The sequence below is a fragment of the Chrysemys picta genome, chromosome 25 (genome assembly GCF_011386835.1).
Source record: "Chrysemys picta bellii isolate R12L10 chromosome 25, ASM1138683v2, whole genome shotgun sequence".
NCBI classification, from domain to species: domain Eukaryota; kingdom Metazoa; phylum Chordata; order Testudines; family Emydidae; genus Chrysemys; species Chrysemys picta.
In genome coordinates this window covers 5,366,401-5,390,197 of record NC_088815.1, presented here as the reverse complement: position 1 = coordinate 5,390,197, position 23,797 = coordinate 5,366,401, and the positions used below count along the sequence as shown (strand labels likewise).

The following is a 23,797-nucleotide window of genomic DNA, read 5'->3' as shown; positions in this document are numbered from 1 at the left end:
ATTTCTAATGCTAAAAATATGCAAAAAACCCAAACCAAACAAAAAACTTCAACCAACCAAACAAAAACACCCCTTATTGTCAATCCAATTAAAAAAATCCAAGCCTGTCAGGCCTTCTTCATAAAGAAGCGAATAACAGGACAAAGACCACAGATTTTTCCTTTTGCAAAGTCACCTTGAAACCCTACAGCTAGTGGACGGAGCTTAGGGATTGGCCGTTCTTTGGATCTTTCAGCCTGTTATCTGGGAAGGAGATTAAGGAGGGGCTGGGCAGTGAGAAGCCAGGAGAGATCAAGACTCCCACAAGGCAGTGATGAAGGTGGGAGAAATGGGAGGGCAGGTGGCCAGTGCTGGAGAAAATTGTTCTCTAATGAATTAAGGAAAGATTTGCAGAAGTGACTAGTGATTTTTGGGGGCCCAACTTGAGATGCCTAAAAGGGCCTGATTTCCAGAGGGTGGGCGCACTTTGTTTTTTGACAGTCAGGTCAAGGTGTCGTCAGCTGGGTCCCCAAAATCACACGTCACTTTTGACCATCTCGGCCTGAGCGCCCACTAAGAAGCATTCAGTGCCGGCTCTTTATTAATTGATTATTTTTTTTCAACAGGATCTGCAAATGGTGAAAACAAACCTTCGGTGCGTAACTATCCGATGCGTAGTTATAGTGGTTATACGTGGCAGAGCTGAGAATCCCCCGCATAGCAAAGCCGTACACTCCTTATTGTGCTAGCTGTTCCCATGCCCAGGGTTTTACTCAGTAACAGCGAGCCATTGTCAGCTCCCAGGGAAAACTGGGCCTGCCAATCTCAGGGGTTATCTCTGAGGATGCTCCTAGCCCCATGTTGGCCAGTGCAGGAATAATTGTCTCCAAACACCTGGTTCATCAGGTGGGCTGATGGTGGTTTTGGACTGGTCCGTATTCCTGGGGTGCAGAGGGCTAGGAAACGCGTAGCAGAGTTGGGGCCTGATTCCCCATTCCCCCGCACCTGCGACAGTCATTTACATCTGTGCAAATGCCCCTCAAATTGTACCAGCTCAGAACGGCAGCGTTTTACACCCGTTCTGCACAGGGGTGACTGATGCCACCAGGTGCGAGGCAATGGAGAATGGCTTGTAAATACCTTCTAATAACGCTGTGCTAACCTGCATCACACTTCACAGTGAGGTCCCATTTATTAACGGTTTATAAAGGGTTAATAAACGATTAATCGGTGTCATAGGCAGGTTCCCTGTAACAAGCATGAGTAGTGTGGATTATAAGATGGTTATAAGGCACAGTTATAAGCCAACTATTGATCGGTTGGGCGCTAGAACGCTTGATTAGCCAGTTATTAAAACTATCTCTTAATCATGTACACCTCTATCCCGATATAACGCGACCCGATATAACACGAATTCGGATATAACGCGGTAAAGCAGTGCTCCGGGGGGGCGGGGCTGCACACTCCGGTGGATCAAAGCAAGTTCGCTATAATGTGGTTTCACCTATAACACGGTAAGATTTTTTGGCTCCCAAAGACAGCGTTATATCGGGATAGAGGTGTATTAATGTGTTATAAACAGGTCCTTAATATAAAGGGTGAGATACTGGCCTGTTTTGCGCATTAGAGGGGAAACGGATGGTAGGAGACAGTTTGCTAAGGGAGATGGAACCAGCTTAGGGTCCATCTGCACTTGGAGGGGGATGGGGGGGTGATTTCCTGCTCCAAGAGACGTCCCTGCGTTAGCTCTGATTGAGCCAAGGTGCTGAAACCAGAGTACGGACTCGTTTGCCCTGAGTACATCCCCATCTGAGACCACAGGCTGGCGCTCAGCGTGGCTAACCCATCCCGCTGCTCGTGCTGCCGAAGCTACGCTCCAGTTTTAACACCTTAGTGCAATCCGGTCTAGCACAAGTATGTCTCCTCGGGCTGGGAATCCCACCCCCAGCGCCCAGTGTAGACAGGCCCTTTGATTTTTCCTTCTGGAGAAAGGTGCTCCCCGTGGTGCTGAGCTGGGTTTGCCTGGCTCTTTGATTTTGCTCCTTGCTCCTATGAACGTCTTGGCCCGCTCTTCTTGCAGAAAGCCAGTGTGAGCTGGAACCCCTATGTGGACAGAACGGCCGAGTTTCACGACCCCGCACTCCTGGAGACCGTCCTGCAGAACGATGATCCAGTGACGAGGGAGTTCCTGAGGCTGCTGGCCCTCTGCCACACCGTCATGGTGGAGGAGAAAGACAGTGAGTTGGGTGTGGAAATGACACCCCCCCCACCGCTCTGCTGGCTGGGGAGCGCCACGGAGTTCTCACGGGGCCCCAGGCTCTGACGGGGCCTGTCCATCTTCCCGGACTTTGCTGCTTTCAGCAGCCATGTCTGAGGCCAGAGGCAGGTGCATTTAAAAATGAGCCTGGCTGGCTGAAGGACCTTCACCTTAGGCCCATTCCCCCCAGGCATCAGAGCTCTGTGTGGGGTGGGAAGGGTCACTGGGGGCAAGGTCCCAGGTCCAGCAGTGCCTGAGGGCTTAGTGCCTCCTTCGGGATAAGAGATTTCCCAGGGCAGATCAGAAAGGGATGCTGCCGCAAAGTGGGGGAGGGATGCTGGGAACCGGCCCCTTGCCAGGGTGATGGGTGGGCTTTGCCCATGTTCCTCTGATTGCTCCAGTCACCCATCACCCCCCACCCCAATACAGAATTGATGCCAAGCCTAGCGAAAGGGGAACCCCCCGAGGATTCTCACCCTGGTTGGAGTTGGTTCAAGCTGATACTTTCTGGGCACTGATCCCAAACACACGCAGTTCAGCAAAGCCAGGGGGTGTCTCCAGAGGCTTAGAGGGCAGGTGGTTCACCTCGGCTTGCGAAACCGGGCTCTGCTCTGGACTGAGGTTCCTGCTGCTTGGAAGAAAACAACCAACCCTTTTTCTAGCAAAAGTCAAGAAAGCCCAAACCTGGAAGATTGTTCCCTTTCCCCCCAAGGCATCACAGCATGGCAGTGTGAAACGGGGTAACCTGATCTTGGGGTGCAAGGCACGTTAACACCAGGGAGTGGCGCTGGGGCAGGTCACGTCTACACTAGGGGGTGGGGCTGGGACAGGTCACGTCTACACTGGGGGTGGTGCGGGGACGGGTCACGTCTATGCGAGGGGGTGGGGCTGGGGCAGGTCACGTCTATGCTAGGGGGTGGGGCTGGGACAGGTCACGTCTACACTGGGGGTGGTGCGGGGACGGGTCACGTCTGTGCTAGGGGGTGGGGCTGAGGCAGGTCACGTCTACACTAGGAGGTGGCGCTGAGGCAGGCCACGTCTACACTAGGGGGTGGCGCTGAGGCAGGCCACGTCTATGCTATGCTGGGACAGGTCACATCTATACTAGCGGGTCGCACAGGTGCACCAGCATCAATGTAGCCGCTCCAGTGGCCCAAAGCCTTACAGAGCCTGGGCCAAGGGCCTGCGGGGCGCTCCTCCGAGCAGCAGGAAGAGTGAGCTTTGACCAGGAAGCAGCACGGTGCCCGGCATGTGACGAGCTGCATTTCTGCCCACATGAAGCAGGGGATTAGCTCCATACCGGGGTGTTCATTTAAAAGTAACGAGCCGGGGAACAAAGGCGTCGGGGGGCTAATCCTCTGGCTTCTGGGGAACCATCATGGCACGAGGCCACGTGAATCCCTGCAACCCTGAGCAGAGATTCAGGGGATGCCCCGACGGGGGCAGCCAAATGGTGCCATCCAGGAGCCAGGGGAATGAACAGGTCAGAGACAGCCATTCGCATGGAGCTTGGAAGCCCCTGTAGCCCTGGCTGAAGATTGACCATGGCCCTGTAGGCAAAGCCGGTGTCCTGCTGGGTGCTGACTCTGCTCAAGCCTGATGGGAAGCCTCTTGTCTCTCGCTCTGTTCCTTTAGCAGGCCAGTTGGTTTACCAGGCGGCTTCGCCAGACGAAGAGGCCCTGGTGACGGCAGCCAGGAACCTCGGGTACGTCTTCCTCTCCCGAACACAGGACACCATCACCCTCAGCGAGCTGGGCACGGAGCGGACGTACAGCATGCTGGCCATGCTGGACTTCAACAGCGTCCGCAAGAGGATGTCCATCGTGGGTGAGCCGGCCGGCTGGGGGCTAGTTACTTATCATAGAATCATAGAATATCTGGGTTGGAAGGGACCTCAGGAGGTCATCTAGTCCCACCCCCTGCTCAAAACAGGACCAATCCCCAACTAAATCATCCCAGACAGGGCTTTGTCAAGCCAGGCCTTAAAAACCTCTAAGGAAGGAGATTCCACCACCTCCCTAGGTAACCCATTCCAGTGCTTCACCACCCTCCCAACCTAAACCTCCCCCACTGCAACTTGAGACCATTACTCCTTGTTCCGTCATCTGGTACCACTGAGAACAGTCTAGATCCATCCTCTTTGGAACCCCCTTTCAGGTAGTTGAAAGCAGCTATCAAATCCCCCCTCACTCTTCTCTTCTGCAGACTAAACGATCCCAGTTCCCTCAGCCTCTCCTCATAAGTCATGTGCTCCAGTCCCCTAATCATTTTTGTTGCCCTCCGCTGGACTCTCTCCAATTTTTCCACATCCTACTTGTAGTGTGGGGCCCAAAACTGGACACAGTACTCCAGATGAGGCCTCACCAATGTTGAATAGAGAGGAATGATCACGTTCCTCGTTCTGATGGCAATGCCCCTACTTATACAGCCCAAAATGCCATTAGCCTTCTTGGCCACAAGGACACACTGTCGACACATATCCATCTTCTCATCCACTGTAACCCCCAGGTCCTTTTCTGCAGAACTGCTGCCTAGCCAGTCGGTCCCCAGCCTGTAGCGGTGCATGGGATTCTTCTGTCCTAAGTGCAGGACTCTGCACTTGTCATTGTTAAACCTCATGGTCGCTGCAGATCGCTGCAGGCCTAGCCGCTGGAGGGCAGCATTGCTCCCACCCGCGAAGACCCCCGAATGGGAGTGGCACTTTTCAGCGGTCACCCTGGGGGGTGTGGCCAGCCCACCGAGAACCAGCCCTGAGAGTCTCCCTTTGCTTTGCTGGGCGCCTCTGGTGCCTTTATGCAAACCTGGCCCTTAACGGCGGGGGGTCTGTGAGCTGCCACTTCAAGGCAGTCTCAGGGCGATGCCACCTGCTTGCTGCCATGTCTCCCCAACCCCCACGGTGTTGCCCTCTGCCCCACAGTTTCCTCGGCAGCCGGGGAGGGGCCGTGGGGCAGGGGGAGACGCAGAACGCTCCGTGGCTAAGCAGGCTCCTTCCTCGCAGTGAGAGACCCCGAGGGGAAGATCCGGCTCTACACGAAGGGGGCGGACGTGGTGATCCTAGAGAGGCTGCGTGAAGATGGGCCTACCAGGGCTTTCACCCAGCTGGCCCTGGATGTGAGTGCGGGACCAGCCCTGGGAGGGGTGGGCTTACGGCTCTTTCTTTTCCCCTGCGTCCCGGGTGTGAGCTCACTCTCACTGTCGGTCCCTTGCTCCAGCTTTTTCCTTAGCTCCGCGTGATTTGATTCAGTCTCAACCCTTCATGGTACGAGGGCCCCAAAGCTGCCAGTGCGATCTAGGCCTGGCACCCTCTGCCAGTTTGTTCCTGGCTCCCCCGGTGCATCCACGTCCAGGGGTGACAGGTGCAGTTACCCTGAAACTCTGACAGCAGCATCAGCAACTCTTGGGATTTTATGGCAGCTCTCGTCATATTTGGTGTTTTCCCAGCTCCTGGAGTCATGTGATTAGCTGAGGCACTCAGAGGTAGATTAAGCTTTTGGGGGGCCCTGGGCCAGAGCAAGTGGGAGCCCCTCCCCACCCCTTCTGCCTGCAGTCCCCCCTCCCCACGCTTGTGCTGGGGAAATGAGGTTGGGGCGTGGGGGCTTGCCCCGTGCCCGCACCCGGCACTCCTGCCAGGAGCGGGGCTGGCACGCGGGGGCTTCCCTGGCTCCGCCCGGCTGGCACTCCTGCTGGGGAGCAGGGTCAGGGCACAGGGGCTTCCCCCGGTCACCAGCAAGAGCGCCAGGTGGGTGGAGCGGGGCAAGTCCCCGTATGCTGACCTCGCTTCCCAGCAGGAGTGCTGGGCAGAGTGGGTTGAGGCACGGGGGTGCCCATTTTTCCGGGCCCCCCCAAGTGGCCAGGGCCCCTGGTCATGGGCCCTGTTGGCCCAGTGGCTAATCCGCCATTGGAGAAGCTCAGATTTCATTTTAAAAAGAAGATGTTTTTCTAGTCTTCATGGAGAAATGCTTGAAATCGGGGCCCCAAAGGCTCAAACCCAGAAGGCACATGAAAGAGAACCCCCCAGTTATTATTGGTTACAAAAATCTCATGACTTTTGAGCCACCCTGGTGATTTTCCGGGACCTGACTCAGGACGTTTGGATGTCGGTGGGGTCACCACGGACCTCTGGGGCTCCCTGTTGTAGCTGAGTAGCCTCCTAGAGGTCTCTGCACTGCACTGGCAGTGGTGGTGCGGTGGCAGCCATGTGACGGCCGCCGTCGCCAGGTTAACGCTGACCTAGCTGCAGTGTAACTGACCTGCCTGCTTTATCCCCGTCCGGCCCCTCTGCAGAGCTTCGCAGAGGAGACCCTGAGGACCTTGTGCCTGGCCAGCAAGGAGGTGAAGGAGGAGGACTATGCTGAGTGGAGCAAGAAGCACCATGAGGCCAGCGTCTTGCTGCAGGACCGTGCCGAAGAGCTGGACAAGGTGTACGAGGAGATCGAGCAGGATCTCCAGGTAGGATCAGGCTCTCCAAGGGCCAGGAACTCAGTGGGGGCCCGGTAAGGGTGAGAGGAGGCAGGATTCGGGGCTGGCTTGGCGTGGCTGTTGCAGCATCTTATCCCTGGTGTGACTCCATGGGTCTTGATGGTGTCACAGTTTGCCAACATAGGGCTTAGGGAGAAAGGCCTCCCCTGCTCGCTGTTGACCTGCACGGCCCACCTGGAGGAGGGAGAGGGCCGCTTGGTCTCCGTGGCCCTCTGCCCACAGCAAGGCCAGTTGTCATGGCTGTTTTTTGTGATGTGGGCATCTCCCCACTGGAGACTGGGCTGAGAATCCACCAACTCATTTCACATAGGGGCCACCGAACAGCCATTATCTGGGAATGGCTTTTGGTCACTCCCCCCCTGGGCTGGAGTCTGCAGGACGTGGCAAGCAGAATTGTGATGGAGAGATCATTTGTGGGTGGGTGGGTAGACCAGGGAGCAAGCCCCACCCCTGGATCCTGGTCCCCTTCCCATCCTGCCCCACCTCGCTCCATCCTGCATGCACAGACCATTAAACCCTCTCACGCTCCTCCTTCTCCAGCTCCTCGGAGCCACGGCCATTGAGGATAAGTTGCAAGACGGGGTCCCTGAGACCATCCAGCTGCTAAAAAAGGGGAACATTAAAGTGTGGGTGCTGACTGGAGATAAACAAGGTACGATCCATGTGGAACCTCCGAGCTGGACTAGAACTGTCTGTTCTTGCCTGGGGCAGGATCCTTCCCCGCAAGGGCCCCCACTTCCCTGAATTTCTTCTGCGTTGCTGGGCTCTTTCTGGGACAATAACATGTAGCACTTTCCATGGGTCTCTCTCATTTTACAGAGGGGGAAACTGAGGCAGAGGGAGTAACCTGCCCAAGGTCACCCAGCAAGAGCAGGACGAGAACCTGTCTCCTGCTGGCCATGCAAGTGGGAGCTGCCCAGCCATGCTGGGAGCTGTATAGGTAGTGCTAGGAGTGAGTGGGGGCAGTGCTGGGATATTCCCCTGCTGCCGGGGGACCCCTGTCATAGCAGCAGCTTGTGCGTTGCAGAGACAGCGGTGAACATCGGCTTCGCCTGCCGGCTGCTCTCGGACGACATGCAGATCCTGGAGGAGAAGGAGATCTGGTGAGCGGCTTCCCGTCCCCTCCCAGCGCCTGTCTGATAGAGTTGCAGGCGGGAGACGAAGCGCTAACGAGCCATGCTAGTGCCTCTGCAGCCCTGTCTTGTTATTGCAGCCCCGGGCTCCTCCCAGCACCCGCCCAGCTCTGCCAGTGCCCCTCAGTCCTGACCCGCAGCCCCCTGCTAGCCCAGCCTTGGGCTCCCTGCCAACTCCAGAGCTCTGCCAATACCCACAGGGCCCTGCAATTCCAGCACCAGACCCCCTGCAACTCCAGAGCTCTGCGATGCCCCTCACTCCCGACCTGCAGTGCCCTGCTAGCCCAGCCCTGGGGTCCCCCCCTCCCAGCTCTGCGATGCCCCTCACTCCCAACCCGCAGTGCCCTGCTATTCCAGCACCAGGTCCCCTGCCAACTCCAGAGCTCTGCGATGCCCCTCACTCCCAACCCGCAGTGCCCTGCGATTCCAGCACCGGGCCCCCTGCAACTCCAGAGCTCTACCAATACCCCACAGGGCCCTGCGATTCCAGCACCAGGCCCCCTGCAACTCCAGAGCTCTACCAATACCCCACAGGGCCCTGCTATTCCAGCACCGGGCCCCCTGCAACTCCAGAGCTCTGCCAATACCCCACAGGGCCCTGCTATTCCAGCACCGGGCCCCCTGCCAACTCCAGAGCTCTGCCAATACCCCACAGGGCCCTGCTATTCCAGCACCGGGCCCCCTGCCAACTCCAGAGCTCTGCCAATACCCCACAGGGCCCTGCTATTCCAGCACCGGGCCCCCTGCAACTCCAGAGCTCTGCCAATACCCCACAGGGCCCTGCGATTCCAGCACTGGGCCCCCTGCAACTCCAGAGCTCTGCCAATACCCCACAGGGCCCTGCTATTCCAGCACCGGGCCCCCTGCAACTCCAGAGCTCTGCCAATACCCCACAGGGCCCTGCTATTCCAGCACCGGGCCCCCTGCCAACTCCAGAGCTCTGCCATGCCCCTCGCTCCCGACCTGCAGTGCCCTGCTAGCCCAGCACTTGGCTCCCCACCACTCCACAGCTCTGCCAGTGCCTCTGACTCCCGACCCGTAGCCCCCCTGGAGACTAAAGCCCACTATTCCCCTCCAGAAGATGAGCAGGAAAAGCAGCCACGGGGCTCCTACCCCATGACCCCCAACCGCCCCTTCCCCAGGGGCTAGGAGTTCAGTCTGCACGGCCTGTTCGGGGCAGGGCTGCGAGCCAGCCAGGGGGCTGATTCTGGAGATGTGGGCATCGTGCCCACTAAGAACTGCAGCCGTCACCTGCCTTCCCACAGGGGAGCACTTCAGACGCCGACGTCCGCCCTGGAGCGGGAAGGTGAAGTCCCAGCTCGGGGAGACGGACCCCGGCTGGCTCCGCCGGCGCTCGTGTGCGAAGCTTAGAGGCGTCGCTGCAGTGGTGGGAGGGGCTCGCCGGCCAAGTACGATCCCGTCCCTGGGTAATACCTGGGTGGCTGGTCTCTTCTGCAGCTCGGGCCATCCTGGCTGCCCTGGGACAGTCACAGCTAGCGTGGGTTTCACCTCCAGCCCCGGCGTAAGCATAGAAGGTTCTGCAGCCTATGCCCCGAGCTGCCCAGCGTTCCCCAGGGTGGCCCCTGGCTCGCCTTGGCTTTGACCCCACGTTCCATCCCCTCCCTGCCCCTTTCCTGCACAGTGAGATGCTGGAAGCCTCTTGGGTGAGCACCAACAACCTGGGCAGCAGTGGGGAACACCTCTGCAGGTTCCAGCAGCGCGCGGGGGTCTCGCGCCAGGGGAAGATGGCCTTAGTCGTCACCGGGGACTTCCTGGTAGGTGATGCTTTGCCGCTCCCTCCCCTTCGCTGCGCAGTGCCAGATGGACCGTAGTTATCTCACTGGAGTCCAGCAGAGAGCAAAGCAAGGGGTAAAAACAGCCTAAGCGAAGCCAGGGGGAGATCAAACCCAGGAACCCAACCCCAAGTGCCCGGCGTGGATTCTGAGGTGGGGCCCATGGCGAACGCAAGGTTATTGCGTCATTTCTACAAAGCCTCCCCTTCCCGAGTGATCCCAGGATCCACCCACCTGCCACTGAAATGCAGCCCCCTCTGGGGCGCAGCACGGCAGCTGTTTAGCAACGCCCAGCAACGCCAGCCAACAGTTCAGGGCTGGAAGTGAAGATGGGTCTGGCCCCACCGGGCACCGCAGGGGGAATGGAAGGAAGCCGAATGTAGTTATAGTTACTAAACATTTATATGACGGTAGCACCAAGCGGATCCAGTCAGGCTCTGCATTGTGCTGGTGATGCTCCGAACACACAAGAAGACGTGGGTCCTGGCCCTGCTTTAAGAAGAGCGGAGGGGTGGGGCTGGGGAAGAGGGAGGCCAATCTAACTCATGTTTATAGACACTAGCCATTTAAAAAATTAGATAAATAAAGTAAGTGTCCAGCAGCCTCTCCAACCACCCGCCCCTGGTGGATTTCTCCTCGGCAGCAGGAGAGAGGGGGTCTTGAAGGGACATTTAAAGGAGGTGCTGGCAGTGGCTTGTGGATTGGACACTTTGTGCTTCCTATCGTGCCTCCAGTCTGAGGTTCTCAAAACGCTTGGTGAATGAGGGGGAGAATTTGCAAAATGCCCAAGGGGTTTAGGAGCACAGATCCCAGTGTACGTCGGTGGGCCTCATGCTGCTAAATCATGGGGGCACTTTGGAAAATCTAGTCCGTCAGCTTTATGGTGGGCAATTCTTACCCTGTTTTAGAGGGGGAAACCGAGGCAGGGAAGCGACTCTCCGGAGGTTGCGGAAAGACTCGGTGTCGCAGCTGAGAATAGAACCCAGGAGTCCTAACTCTCGGTCCTTAGCCTGACTCTCATAATCATCCTCCCCCTTCCCCACCAGCCAAGTGGGGTGTGGCTCGGGCACAGGGCTAGCACCCCTCGCCCCTGGGGAGCCGCTGGTCTGAGGCCATCTCACGTGTCTCTGCTTTGTCCTCAGGAGAAAGTCCTGGGCACTGGGGAAAAGGTGAAGAGGAAGGAAGGTTTCTGGGCACGGCTGGCCTGCTGCAAGCCTCAGACGCAGCTGGTGGCAGACAGCTCAGTGGAGGAGGCCTTTGTAGACCTGGCCACCAGCTGCCAGGCTGTGATCTGCTGCAGGGTCACCCCCAAGCAGAAAGCCCTGGTAGTGCAGCTGGTGAAGAGGCACCGGAGCGCCATCACGCTGGCCATCGGGGATGGAGCCAACGACGTGAACATGATCAAGAGTGAGGCCTCAAGCTGGGGGGTCGGGGATTGGGTGAGCTCAGGGAGCCTTGCGAGCTCAGCACGGACACCTCCTCCATGCAGGTTCCTCCCCTCTCCAGCTCCCTGTGTAGCACCCCTCCCACGCATCATCAGCCGGGCTTCACCCTGTAGCCTTCTGCACCCCAGCACAGGCCCCTGTCACTCGAGCGAGAGGAGTGACTCTGTCAGCTGGTAGCAGTAGTAGGCTGTTCTCCTCTAGTGGCCCACCCACTTTGCCAGTAGGTTACAGCCACAGGATGAATCCATGGTGGCTCTGGGGTTCCCCTTTCGTTGCTGATTGGTCCAGAGCTCACCTGCAGGGGCTAGGTCTCAGGGCAGACACAGGTCAGTTGGAGCAATTTAACCCAACCCCACGGGACCGGGGCTGATTTCCCCTTCCCAGTGACACCTGAGGCCCTTCAGCCCTGCCTCTCTCTCTCTTTCTCTCCAGCGGCTGACATCGGGGTTGGCATCAGCGGGCAGGAGGGGATGCAGGCTGTCCAGTGCAGCGACTACGCCCTGGCCCAGTTCTGCTACCTGCAACGCCTGCTGCTCGTGCACGGCCGCTGGTCCTACCTGCGCATCTGCAAGTTCCTCCGCTACTTCTTCTACAAGACCTTTGCCGGCATGATGGTGCAGATCTGGTTCGCTTTCTACAGCGGCTTCACGGCCCAGGTCAGGCGGCAGCCCTGGCTGGGCTCAGAGGGTGCGGTCGTGTCATGCACCCTCTCTCCCCCTCCTATCCTTTGCCACCCCAGCCAGCCCTTTCCCTCTCCTCGCAGAAGGGTGGGATGTCATGCCATGGCGGAGGCTGGCATCAGTAGCACCTGCTAGAGGGTGGACACATATCCTTTGTCTCTGTCCTGGTAATGTGCCCCTTTCTGGTACCCGGGGGCAACAGCTCAGCAGTGAAAAATCCCCCGGGGGTGAAAGCTCCCCTGAATCCATTCCAGGTGGGCACAGAAATCCAAGCCAGGTTGTGCCCAGGGCCCTGCGTGGCCCTGGAGTTTGATGTAACATCCACCATCCGCTACAGAATTGTCCACTAGGAATCTCAGCTTCCACTGGAAAACAATCAGGCCAAAGTTTGCAAAAGTGACTCCTGATCTTTGGGTGCCCAGGTTGGGACGCTGCAGAGGGTCCTGATTTTCAGCAAGTGCTGGGCACCCGTGCTCTGGAAATCAGGCTCCTTTGAGGGGGGTCTCAGGTTGGGCCCCCAAAACCACTAGTCCCTTTGAAAACCTTGAGCTAAATTTCTAGCTCTTATGGTCATGAAGAAAACCTCCCAAACATGAACTAAGGGCCCGTTGATGCAGTGAGGTCCGCAGGGAGTCTAAAACAATAGCTTGGAGAAGTGAGAGCTGCCCCATTCATCTCAACGGGTGCGTTATCTCTGAAACCTAGTGATGACCATTTATGTACCAACATTCTTAATCCTGATCCAGCTAAAGTGCTAATCCCACAAAGCCAAACGACGTCTCACGCCTTCCCAGAGGCGAAACCCACCGCCTCTCCCAGTGACAACTTCCACCAACCACTTCTGCCTTTGAGTCCAACATCCTGCGGCAAATTGAAAATGACACGTTTAGGAGCAGGATAAAGTAAATGCAGACCAATCTCAGATCACACAACCCTGGGGCCGCTGTCCGCCCTGTCTCGTCAATTTCATAGTTAATCCTCCATTTTTGTAAATGTGTTAGAAGCTAGTGCACCGCCTCCATTCTGCTACAGATTCGCGGGCACTTTGGGTTTCATCCAGAATCCACTGGGACTTGGTACTGATTGCAATGAACAGTGGATCAGACTTTTAGATCCCTCTGGCTGTGGGGCCCATGAGACTCTGCTTATGTCCCTCTTGTTGTCTGGTCAAAGCACCGATGCGCTGTTGCTCTCCTGGCTTTGTTCTGATTGCTTTCTCCCGTCTCTCCCCCTTTAGCCTTTGTATGAGGGCTGGTTCCTTGCGCTCTACAATGTGTTCTACACCGCCTACCCCGTGCTCTCCATGGGACTGATGGAACAGGTAGCGTTTTCCACTTCGCTGCACGCTGCCAGGGACAGCCTTGCAGCCGGGCCGTGGGGTGGGAGGCCTTGATTCAGTCCACCCGTTCTGTGGATTGACTACGTGTGTTTGCCACGGCGTAGCTGGCTGCAGTGGAGCTCCGCGGGTTTACATCGGGTGGGGATCTGGCCCTCAGCCTGCCCACACTTGACTGTGTTCAATCACATGAAATACCCTAACAGCCTTGCACATTATGCCTGCTAGCACTCTGCCCTGCCTACCCAGCCACAACGGCCTCTGCATGTGTATCCCAGAGAGCCCAGCTCAGCTCCCAGAAGCAGTGCACTCTGGGATTGGCATCCTAGGATATCCCGGGAACACCAGGGGAATCATGCGATCCAGCTCCCATAATCCCTCCTTTCCTGGGAATCGGCGGTCGTTCCCCAGTGTGTATTTCACAGAAAGGTGCAGGGGTGACCCTCGCTGTCTCTGGTTTAAATAGCAAACACTGGTGGCAATGTTACTCTTGTTTTAAACGTATACACAGCTTTCCACCACGGATGGATTCGTCCCTGCTAAAGGTGACCTGCAAAGGATATGGCTGATACTGGCTTAGTGCCCTTTGCTGGCTTACAAACAAAGACTGACATGTTTTTTGTTGATTTTTTGTCCCTAATTTTTTTTCCTGCTTGTTTTTACGTTCGGACAGTACCTGGTTTACAATGGGGCCAGGCCTACATGCAGAAGGGGCCCCGGCACCCAGACCGTGGCCCCACCCCCCTGCTCCGCCCCGTGACTCCGTCCCTGTTTGGCCTCTTTCCCCCAAGGCCCCGCCCATGTTCTGCACAAGGCCCCGCCCCTGCTAGGCCTCTTCCCCCTGAGGCCCTGCCCGCCCCTCACTCCTCTCTCCCCTGCTCCCTTTGCAAGCGGCAGGCAGGGCCTCGGGGGAAAAGGCCAAGCAGGGAGGGGGCCTCCAAGCAGAGCGCAGGCGGAAAGGGAGCGAGGGGCCACAGGCCGGGCACCGGGGCCCACAAAAGATTATTTCAGCCCTATATTCTGATGTCAGGTGTTGCCTCCCCTGTTTTTCCTGAGATGCTCTGTAGCTGCATGGGAATCTAGCAAGGCATGACAGGACAAGAGCCGAGGAAACTAACCCCCGTTGATTAGGGAAGGGAATTGTGGTCAGAAGGCGAGATTTCCAAAAGCCCTCAGTGCCTTCCTAAATCCACTCTCATTGACGTCAGTGGGAGTCTGAAAATCGCACCTGGATGGGTTAACACACTTTGCTTTTGGTTGATACTTTCTTTAACTCAAACACCTAACAAGCTGTTGGGATGAAAGTGCTCCATGGTAAAGATTCAGCACCTCCTGCTCCTTCAGTTAAGGGCCAAGAAAACTCCCCATCCCCATTTCTGGGTCTTCCTATGAGACTGCCAGCAAAAGCAGAAATTTCCTAAAGTAAAAAGCCAGGCAGAAACTCCCCACCTTGTTTTGAAAAGCACCTTTCAAGCCTCCTGACTGGCAAGCTTAGAGAAGCAAAGCAGGGCACAAACCCAGATCTTTCCCTTCGTGGGTCACTTTTGAGGAGAACACAATCAACCTGGTTATGAACCCTCCAAGGAGAGGTCAGCCCCTTGCAGCATCTCTGGCTCAGTCTCTCCATCTTTCTTTCCTCCAAGATGCTCCATGGGACTTAGAACCCCAGAAGGGTCGGGGTGGAAGGGACCTCGAGAGGTCATCGAGTCCGGTCCCCCCGTGCTGAGGCAGGGCCCTGTCTACCTTCAGGCCTGGCCGTGTCCCTTTTAAGTGTCCTTGATCAGATTGTGCCTGGTACTTCTGTGCCTCTGAACTGCTCCCCACTAGGAAATGGTAGCAAGGGCTCACAGCACCCCGTTTGTGAGCGGGGGCTGCGCTCCATCTCCCCTGTGCCCCTCAGCTGGCTTCTCCTCCATCTTGTGTGGTCTAGGATCTAGGCCTCGGCATTCTGAGCTCCTAGCTGCGTGTGAAGGCCACACACAGAGATTGCACATGTCCCTAGCACTGCAGCACCCCAAAATCTCATGACCCCCGCCCAGCAAACGTGGGTGGATGGCTGGCTCCCCCACCGGCCCCTCCTTAATATCTCTTCCACCCCTCCACCATGCTCATGTGAGTGGGCTCCTCCTCACTCCAGGCTCATCACGCGTGCGTGTAACATGGCCGGGTGGGTGGCCTCATTAACGTGGGTGGCATCTGCGTGTCAGAGACCCCCATCTCCCTTTCTTCTGGCTGCGCGGCAGGACGTGAGCGCGGAGAAGAGCCTGCAACTCCCCGAGCTCTACAAAGTGGGCCAGAGAGACGAGCTCTTCAACTACCGGGTCTTCTGCGTGACCCTCCTCCACGGCACCGTCACCTCCTTGGGGAGCTTCTACATTGCTCTGTGGGCCTTCGAAGACAGGGTCGGCAGCAGGGTCGTCGGCGATTACCAGTCCTTCGCTGTAACAGTGGCCACCTCGGCCTTCCTGTCTGTCATTGTTGAGGTGAGCCTCGGGTGCCCCTGCCCCATCTCAGAGCAAGGAGCTGTGGGGGGTACCCTCGAGGACAATTTAGCAGTGGCTGGAAGGGTTCCCTGGAAACAGCCAATGGCCACGTGGGGGGAGGTGCTGCCATTGGAAAGGAGGTTGGCTTGGCTTGGCATTAGCCGTCGCAGGGGGCTGGCGCGAGTTGGGGAAGGGGCCGGGGAGGGTGATGAAGAAGAGGCCGTTTTGCGGCTGTGAGGCACCGGGTGAGGAAACTGCTTTGTAGGGCTGTTGGGAACCCGCAATTCTGGGCAAACAGTTTGTTCTGGATCGGAGCAAAACACCACCATTTCCCACGGAATGAAAACCCGGAGAACATTTCTAGTCAGGGCCAGCGAAACATTTCGTTCCAGGAACAGTCCAACGCTTGGGGTCGAGAAGGTACAGACGTGTCATTCCCATGTTACTGGTTCTCGTTCGTTTCAACGCTAGTGTATTAAATATAGGAACGTAGGGAGGGACCGTCTGCGGATTGATTCCAGGCCATGTCATTGCAGGAAGCCCAGCAAATAACCCCATTCACAAACATCGCCAGCTCCGGTTGTTTGCCCCCCTGCTTTTCTTAAAAGACTGTTCCAGAACCTGCCTCTGATGGCTGGAAACCTTCTCATTTCTACCCTCAATGCATCCGAGTCCATAGACACGTCTACTGTTAAATGTAACACTAGAACTGAGGTTTCCCTGTACTCGAAAAGTAAAACTGAAGCGAGGAAGTTGAACCGTTGTGACCGGGGCAAAGGGAGACGTTTCGGCGTTATTGAACTGAAACGAGAAAGTCGAAACAATCCCGTTAGGCTTTTCCCATCAGAAATGGCATTGAAATGACCGTGGGACATTTTGATTTTGGTGAAACTGCGTTCCCTGGTGGGAAACTGCTCTGTCGAAACCCCTTTAAACCCCTTTGCGCCTCCCAGCCTAGGAGATGAGCCTGCGTTACATTAGGGGAAGTGTTGGAGATCTCCCCTGTTGGTTCCACCCCTGCCAGCGGGTGACACAAACACTTCCCAGCCATTGCTAGCCCTGGCCGCACGCCGCTAGCATCAGCAGTGTCAGGGGCCCTATACAGCCAAGCCCCTCTGGCGAGCACTGTGTTCTTAGGGAACATTTCCACTGGCACTGGAGGTGTAATTTCCAACGCCAGGAGCTCTGATTGAGTTAGTGCAGCGTGGCCCTGAGGCTGCCCGGGTGGCAGGAAGGGATAACCGCCCCAGGACAAACCCCTCTGAGACGCTAGGCGTGTCCTCGGGGCACCTTTCCCCTTCTGCTACTCATGCAGCTGCCCGAGCATTTTCAGTGCACTGGCTACCGCAGGTGTGTCTGCCTGAGCAGCAGATCACAGCTCCAGCTCCGAGGTAGACCGGCCCTCACCCTTTTTCAGAGTAGGTCTAATTGACACGGGGGGGGGGGGGGGGATTTTCCAAAGGGCTGATTGGATTTGGGTGCCCCCTTGCATTGACCTTTAGATCCCATCTCTGCTACCACCAACCGGACTGGCCCATTTGGCAACAGGGACTTTCCTCAATGCTCAGCCGTGGCCTAACTGCTCCCCTGGCCATCAGCAGGAGCGTTAACGGGCCCAGAATTAGGCCCGAGACGAATGCTGGGGCCAGTCCCCCCTGCTGGGTCAGAGGCCTGGGAGAACTCTCCTAGGCGAAAGGCTATGGGGAGTGGAGGCTGCCGGTTCCTGGACTCAATCCCAGAGCTGGCTGCAGAGTCTAAAGGGTTAACGGGCTGCCGGTTCTGCTTCTTCCTGGACAGATCATCATGGACATTAAGTTCTGGACCATTCTGACCTTCCTGACCGTCTCATGCAGCTTTCTCTTCTTCTGCCTCTTCTCCTTCCTCACCCAAAATTTCCCAGCCTTCAGAGAAGCCCCGACCATCTTCCGCTTTCCAGGTCAGGTGCCCCCAGGGACCCCAGGTGGAGGGGCTTGCATCTGGGGTCGCTCCCTCTCCCCACTCCCACCCCATTTATCCTGAGCCCTCCTCTCTCGCCCCCCTGCTCAGTGGTGTCAGAAGTAGGAAGTCGGGGCCACGCCGACCCCTCCACGTCCTCGGGGTGTCGTGAGTGTTCGGAGATACCGATCCCCTCCGGCCCCGTACAGCTTGGAGGAGCTGAGTCATGATCCCATTGGCCTTGGGCAGAGCCCTAAATCCATGACTGATCTATTCCTGCGTAACCCTGCCGCCGCATGGGCCCGTGGGCTGTGCTGGGAGAGCGGCGTACTGATGCCGTGGTAGCTGGGATGATGCATTGGACGCTGCAGTTGCCTCAGGGTGAGGTCTTGGACCTTCTATCCCCGCCGACTGGGCCCTGGGTATAGGTAGAGTCATTAGGGTCTTTCCCATGTCCTGTGCAACTCACCCTGGCCTGCGTCCTATTGACAGATGCCTCCCAGAACGCCCTGACTGATCCGTACGTCCTGTCCGTCGTCCTGCTGTGCGTGGTGGTGAACACCATCCCCTCCCTCACCATCCGCCTGCTCCGCGTTATCACAGGCACCGGCACCATTCAGGATGTAAGTGTGGCTCTGGGCGATGGGGTGGGAGACCAGCGTCTTTGAAGGCCCCTCCCTCACAATCCAGGCCCTGAGCTATTCTCGAAGGGTCCGTTGCCATGCCGACCTGTTTGCCAAGCATGTCAGTATGTCTCTAGCCTGGGTGTGGCTGGATTTATTAAAGGGGTTGGCCAGTGCCGTACATGCTGGGATAAGGACAATCCACTCTCATGCTTCAGGGCACTAGATGATCCCCCTTGGTGGTCAGGAAGAAATGAGCCAACCCACCACTGGTACATATGGCACGATACATTGATAGAGGCTCCCCCAAAGTACCAGGTACTGGCCATGATTGGAGCCCAGATGCTGGGCTGGGGTCTGTCTCATTAGACATGTCCTACGGCATCTATGAAAGGGCCCTTTCTGTATTGCCAGTGTGATGCCCTCTCGTCCTTGGCAACAAGATCCTGTGTGTTCATTGGAGTTGAAATCTCCTGGCCTTTTCTCATTGCATTGTGGTGGGAATGGCCAAGCATCACCCGTTTACCCCCATTGTGAATGGGGGAGCAGGAATATACATTGCCCCCTGCTTTCCCCTCCCGGCTGGGGGTAGGCCTGATGGCCTAGCAGCCAAGCCAGCTGAATCGGTGCCCCCCACAGGCTGAGCAGCACTAGTGGGAGGCTGCTTCCCCGGCTCTGCTCGCTGGCCAGCCTGCGCAGCGGGGAACCAGCTCTGCCCATGTGACAGCTGGGAACCTGAGAGCTGAAGAAACTTGTCCCAGGCCAGACAGGGAGGCTGGTGCAGACCCCAGATCTCTCAGACTGGTGCCTTCACCCCAGGGCCAACCTGCCTCTCTCAGCCCGCCTTCTCTCCCTTTGGGGGTGGTGACGTTTCTCTCCTTGGCCCCCCTGCAGAAGATTAGCTCCAGGGACGTGCGGGTGGCGGAGAGCACCGTGGAGCTGAAGGCGCACTTCCGCAGGGGCTCCTTGCAGCGGCGCTCCAGCTACGCCTTCTCCCACAAGGAGGGCTACGCCGACCTCATTACCAGGGGCGCCAGCCTGCGGGTGAAGGACTCCAGGAACCGAGGCCCAGTGAATGCCGACAGCTACCAGAGCGTCCTGCTGCCGACTAGGGAGGGCGCAGCTTCAAGCCCCAGTGTTTTCCTAAAGGAATACAATTAAAGGGATGTTATGGTTCACGCTGCTTTTGGACTTGGGAGACTGCTTCCCAGCTGGGTCTGGAGGCTGCGGACCGTGGGTGCTAATCAGGCACTGAACGAGCTGCCCGGCTCCTTTAAGGGTCATTTTTTCTATTTTTTGACTGCCAGAGAAGTACTCCTTTGCCAACCTTTCTGCAGAGCAACAGTGACACCTGGTGGCCACTAGTGTTATTTGCAGGCGTGCATTACCTGTGGATAATCTCTCTGGAACCCTCATTGCTGTTTCAGGATATGGTTACTGCATCATGCCAGCTGCTGTGTCAGGGAGGAGTAAGGGTCTCTGGGCAGGAAGATAGTGCCCTTAGCAACACTGATGTATCAGGCAAGGACCATTCATGCTCTGACCAATTCACTGTGCTCAGACTCTCCTGACTTGGCAGGAGTACTCAGAGCGGAAGGATGGTGGCCTCTTTCTGCCCCAAAGCTCACCTCTCGAGCTCACTAAAACAACCTCTGTGTTGAAATGAACTAGCTAGTGCTTGTGTGCGCAGCTGCCCTCTCCTGGATGGACTCGGAATTGCGCCAGCTGTGGGTCATAGGCCCTATACTGTTAACAGGGATTCTAACTGACCTTAAAAGACCAAGGCCCGTGGCTTTGGAGCAGGAGGATACGGATCTTGTATCTGCTACACCTGTGAATGTGCAGGCAGCCAGCGCGTGCAGCAGAGTAAGTGGGTGTGTTGTCTGGCCCCAGCTTGTCATGGTACATTCCGTGTTCCGAATTAATAAAGTACCCCAGTACAATAAGAGCTCTGGGCCTGGCTATTTAATGCTATATGGGTCCTCTTGAAGGGCTGTGTGGGGATGGACTGCACCCTCAGCAAGTTCGCGGATGACACTAAGCTGGGGGGAGAGGTAGATACGCTGGAGGGTAGGGATAGGGTCCAGAGTGACCTAGACAAATTGGAAGATTGGGCCAAAAATCTGATGAGGTTCAACAAGGACAAGTGCAGAGTCCTGCACTTAGGACGGAAGAATCCCATGCACTGCTACAGGCTGGGAACCGACTGGCTAAGCAGCAGTTCGGCAGAAAAGGACCTGGGGGTTACAGTGGATGAGAAGCTGGATATGAGTCAGCAGTGTGCCCTCATTGCCAAGAAGGCCAATGGCATATTGGGCTGCATTAGTGGGAGAATTGCCAGCAGATCGAGGGAAGTGATTATTCCCATCTATTCAGCACTGGTGAGGCCACACCTGGAGTATTGTGTCCAGTTTTGCTCCCCACTACAGAAGGGATGTGGACAAATTGGAGAGAGTCCAGCGGAGGGCAACGAAAATGATCAGGGGGCTGGGGCACATGACTTACGAGGAGAGGCTGAGGGAACTGGGATTGTTTAGTCTGCAGAAGAGAAGAGTGAGGGGGGATTTGATAGCAGCCTTCAACTACCTGAAGGGGGATTCCAAAGAGGATGGAGCTCGGCTGTTCTCAGTGGTGGCAGATGACAGAACAAGGAGCAATGGTCTCAAGTTGCAGTGGGGGAGGTTTAGGTTGCATATTAGGAAAAACTTTTTCACTAGGAGGGTGGTGAAGCACTGGAATGGGTTCCCTAGGGAGGTGGTGGAATCTCCTTCCTTAGAGGTTTTTAAGGTCCGGCTTGACAAAGCCCTGGCTGGGATGATTTAGTTGGGGATTGGTCCTGCTTTGAGCAGGGGGTTGGACTAGATACCTCCTGAGGTCCCTTCCAACCCTGATAGTCTATGATTCTATGACCCTTCCCTCCTGGGAAGTCCCCCTTCCCCCATCCCCTCCCTGCATTTTTGTCATGGAGCTGGATGTCTGAGCTTGATCTGGGTCTGGCTTCTCCGTGGTGTGCTGCTTTGGGAAGACTTTTTTCTAAGGTTTCAGTGCCCAACCTCATGCACAGGCTGCCCCACTCTATCCTAACTATTGCCACGAAGCTAGGGGGAAAAAAGAAAGTGCTTGTTGGACTCCCTGGCTTTGCAGGCTCATCCTTTGGTGTGCCTGTTCCCCCACAGGCAGCAAAGAAAAGAAAAGAAAGAAAAAAAAATCCCTGACTTTGCAGGCTGCCAAAAGGAAAAATGTGTCCTTTTAAAATCCTGAGGTCTGTGCCTCTGGTTCAAAATGATCCCACCTCTGCCACCATGTCAAGGCTGAGTCCCCACTTCAGCACTCTGAGAGCAGGAAGTGAGGCCCACAAGGATTCTAAAAATTAATACTGGCCACTCCAGGCTTGTATTAAACTCCCAAGGTTTCAGCGTCTCTCTGACCTTGGCTTGGTAAATGCTGCCACCACCCAAATGCAAAAAAACCCCTTGGACCCAGGAAGGAGCACTTGGGGATTCCTCCCTGTGGGTACCCTCAAGCCCTTTCACCCCCACTCCGGGGAAGAGCTGAGAAAGAAAACAAAGGAAATGAGCTGTGGCTACCAGCTAATCAAACAACATTCCACAAACCTCTTAGGACACAAAAATCCAAACCTGTTCTTAAAAAAGGTCAATTTTATTAAAAACAAAAAAGGAAGAAAATACATCTGGAACTTAGGCTTTTGCTAGATTTTAAAAGAGCAATTCCCAAAAATTAAGCCCCCAAACTAGCTTTCTTGGGGGTTCAGCTTAAAGGTTACAAGCAAACGAAAGCATCTGGGGTTAGCACAGAGGAGTCCACAAGCCTTAAAAAATAAACAGAATTAAACCTAGTTGCGTCTTTCTAAACATTCTAATTTACTTACATATTTGGGTTGTTAAAAGTAGTTCTAGATATGATCTGATGACTTTCATATCTGGGTTCACAGCATTCCTGCTGCCCCGTCCCTTCAGCCCAGAGGGAACAACCACAGACAAAGGGAAAGTTTTGTTTTCAATTTAAAAAAGTTTTAGCCTTTCCATTGGCTTTTTTGAGCAGGTGCCCACTTTCTTTTTTTTACCTCGGGAACTTTTTAACCCTTTACTGGTAAAGCAAGTAGAGAACAGCTACCAAGAGGGATTTTATAGCTAACTGGCTGGCTGGCTGGGTGTCCATCAAAGGGAGCTATTCCCCCCCCACCCTTTCATTTATGACACCTTGTTACTAGGATTGGTAGCAGGCTAGAGCCAGGACCCTTTAAAGATGCTGTCAGGGGTATTTTCTCTGAACCCAAAGGCCCGGCTGTTGCTGCCTGACCAACAGAAGGATTCGAACATTTCCTTATTTGGAGTCTGATTCAAGGCCTGTCTGGGTGTCATTGAGACGTCATGTGGGGTGGATCCTTTCGCAGGATCGGGGCCAGATCTGACATTTCCCTGCTGAGGTGCCAAGCGGATGAGACTCCATTGTGCTCTTCTGCAGCTGCATCAGCTCCTCCGGGCTGATGGAGGAGCAAAGTCCTCCAAACAGGGCTGCTGCTCAGGCTGTCTCATAAGACCAGGCCAAGCAGGTGTCTCCCGGACCTGGAAGGCAGCAGATTGAAAACCCATCTAGAGTCTGGTACCCAACAGGTGTTTATCCTTTGGAACTCCCCACCCCGGCTCTCAATGAGACAAGGAGCCTAGCAGGAGAGGTGAGAACACTGATTCAGTAGAGGAACCTTCCTGCGACAGGGCACAAACCAGCTTCTAACTGGTGAGGTGAGGAAGAAACTTCCCACAGGGGATGATTATTTCATAATTGCCCATTAGGTTTGCTCTGTGCTGTCCTCTGTGCCATGATCTTGAATTACTTGGACCTCTGGTCGGATCTGATTTAGCATCTCCCACAGGCCTGACCCTGCACTCCTGGCAGTTAACGGGAGCTGGAGCAGGCCCTGAGTTGGTAGATGCTAGGTCCCCGTTAGCACCATTGGGAGCAAAGGGTGAGGCTGTGCACCTCAGGGGGCTGGGCCCTTTGTCGGTGTGTTGAGCAGACTGGACCCATCTGCCCTCACCCCCCATCTGTATTCATGTTCCAGCAACATGGCTGCAGTCACTTCGCCTGACTGTGATGGGGTGCACACACCCTGCACTGGACAGCACAGAGTTAACTCCGCATTGTGGGCTGCGGAAGCCACGCCCCCACGTCCCTACTGGGCATGCCCCAAGTGCAGTGCTAGTATAAAAGGGAGCAGCCCAGTTCAGTCTGGGGCTGATTGTTGCAGTGGGAGGATGCACGTAGCAAGCTCCAGTCTGAAAGCAACTACAGCCCCCAGCTGTGGAAGCCAGAGGTGTTGAGACTCTGGGAGATGCCCCGATACTTGCTGATGCCCCAGGGGATTCCAAAGAGGATGGAGCTAGGCTGTTCTCAGTGGTGGCAGATGACAGAACAAGGAGCAGGGGATTCATGACTACTGAGAACAGCATGGGCTGGAGACTGTGAAGACACCCAGGAGTCCTGGTAGGAAGTAGCCCAGGGGAGGGACTAGCCATAGTCCTGAGTGTAGTTGGCACGTTGTGGCTGGATCCCTGCTGACTCAGTGGTGAACTCACTCGCTGTTGTCAGGGCCCTGGTCTGGGACCCGCTACCTTGGCTGCCACCCACCCCCA

The 23,797-nt window shown here is 56.1% G+C and overlaps 1 protein-coding gene across 1 annotated transcript in view; it reads left to right on the top strand.

Annotated features, from left to right (window-relative positions):
• The window catches only part of ATP8B3 (ATPase phospholipid transporting 8B3), a 40,897-nt gene extending 20,806 nt beyond the window's left edge, over nucleotides 1-20,091 (top strand). Inside the window, exons 13-27 of the mRNA XM_065578445.1 lie at nucleotides 606-634; nucleotides 2,060-2,216; nucleotides 3,872-4,063; nucleotides 5,235-5,347; nucleotides 6,521-6,685; nucleotides 7,256-7,367; nucleotides 7,743-7,818; nucleotides 9,491-9,623; nucleotides 10,784-11,048; nucleotides 11,519-11,742; nucleotides 13,004-13,087; nucleotides 15,346-15,585; nucleotides 17,383-17,521; nucleotides 18,013-18,143; nucleotides 19,038-20,091. Coding sequence (XP_065434517.1) covers nucleotides 606-634; nucleotides 2,060-2,216; nucleotides 3,872-4,063; nucleotides 5,235-5,347; nucleotides 6,521-6,685; nucleotides 7,256-7,367; nucleotides 7,743-7,818; nucleotides 9,491-9,623; nucleotides 10,784-11,048; nucleotides 11,519-11,742; nucleotides 13,004-13,087; nucleotides 15,346-15,585; nucleotides 17,383-17,521; nucleotides 18,013-18,143; nucleotides 19,038-19,304 — 2,327 coding nt within the window. The 3' untranslated portion in view covers nucleotides 19,305-20,091. The remainder of the gene's footprint in view (nucleotides 1-605; nucleotides 635-2,059; nucleotides 2,217-3,871; nucleotides 4,064-5,234; nucleotides 5,348-6,520; nucleotides 6,686-7,255; nucleotides 7,368-7,742; nucleotides 7,819-9,490; nucleotides 9,624-10,783; nucleotides 11,049-11,518; nucleotides 11,743-13,003; nucleotides 13,088-15,345; nucleotides 15,586-17,382; nucleotides 17,522-18,012; nucleotides 18,144-19,037) is intronic.
• The last annotated feature ends 3,706 nt before the right edge of the window (nucleotides 20,092-23,797 follow it).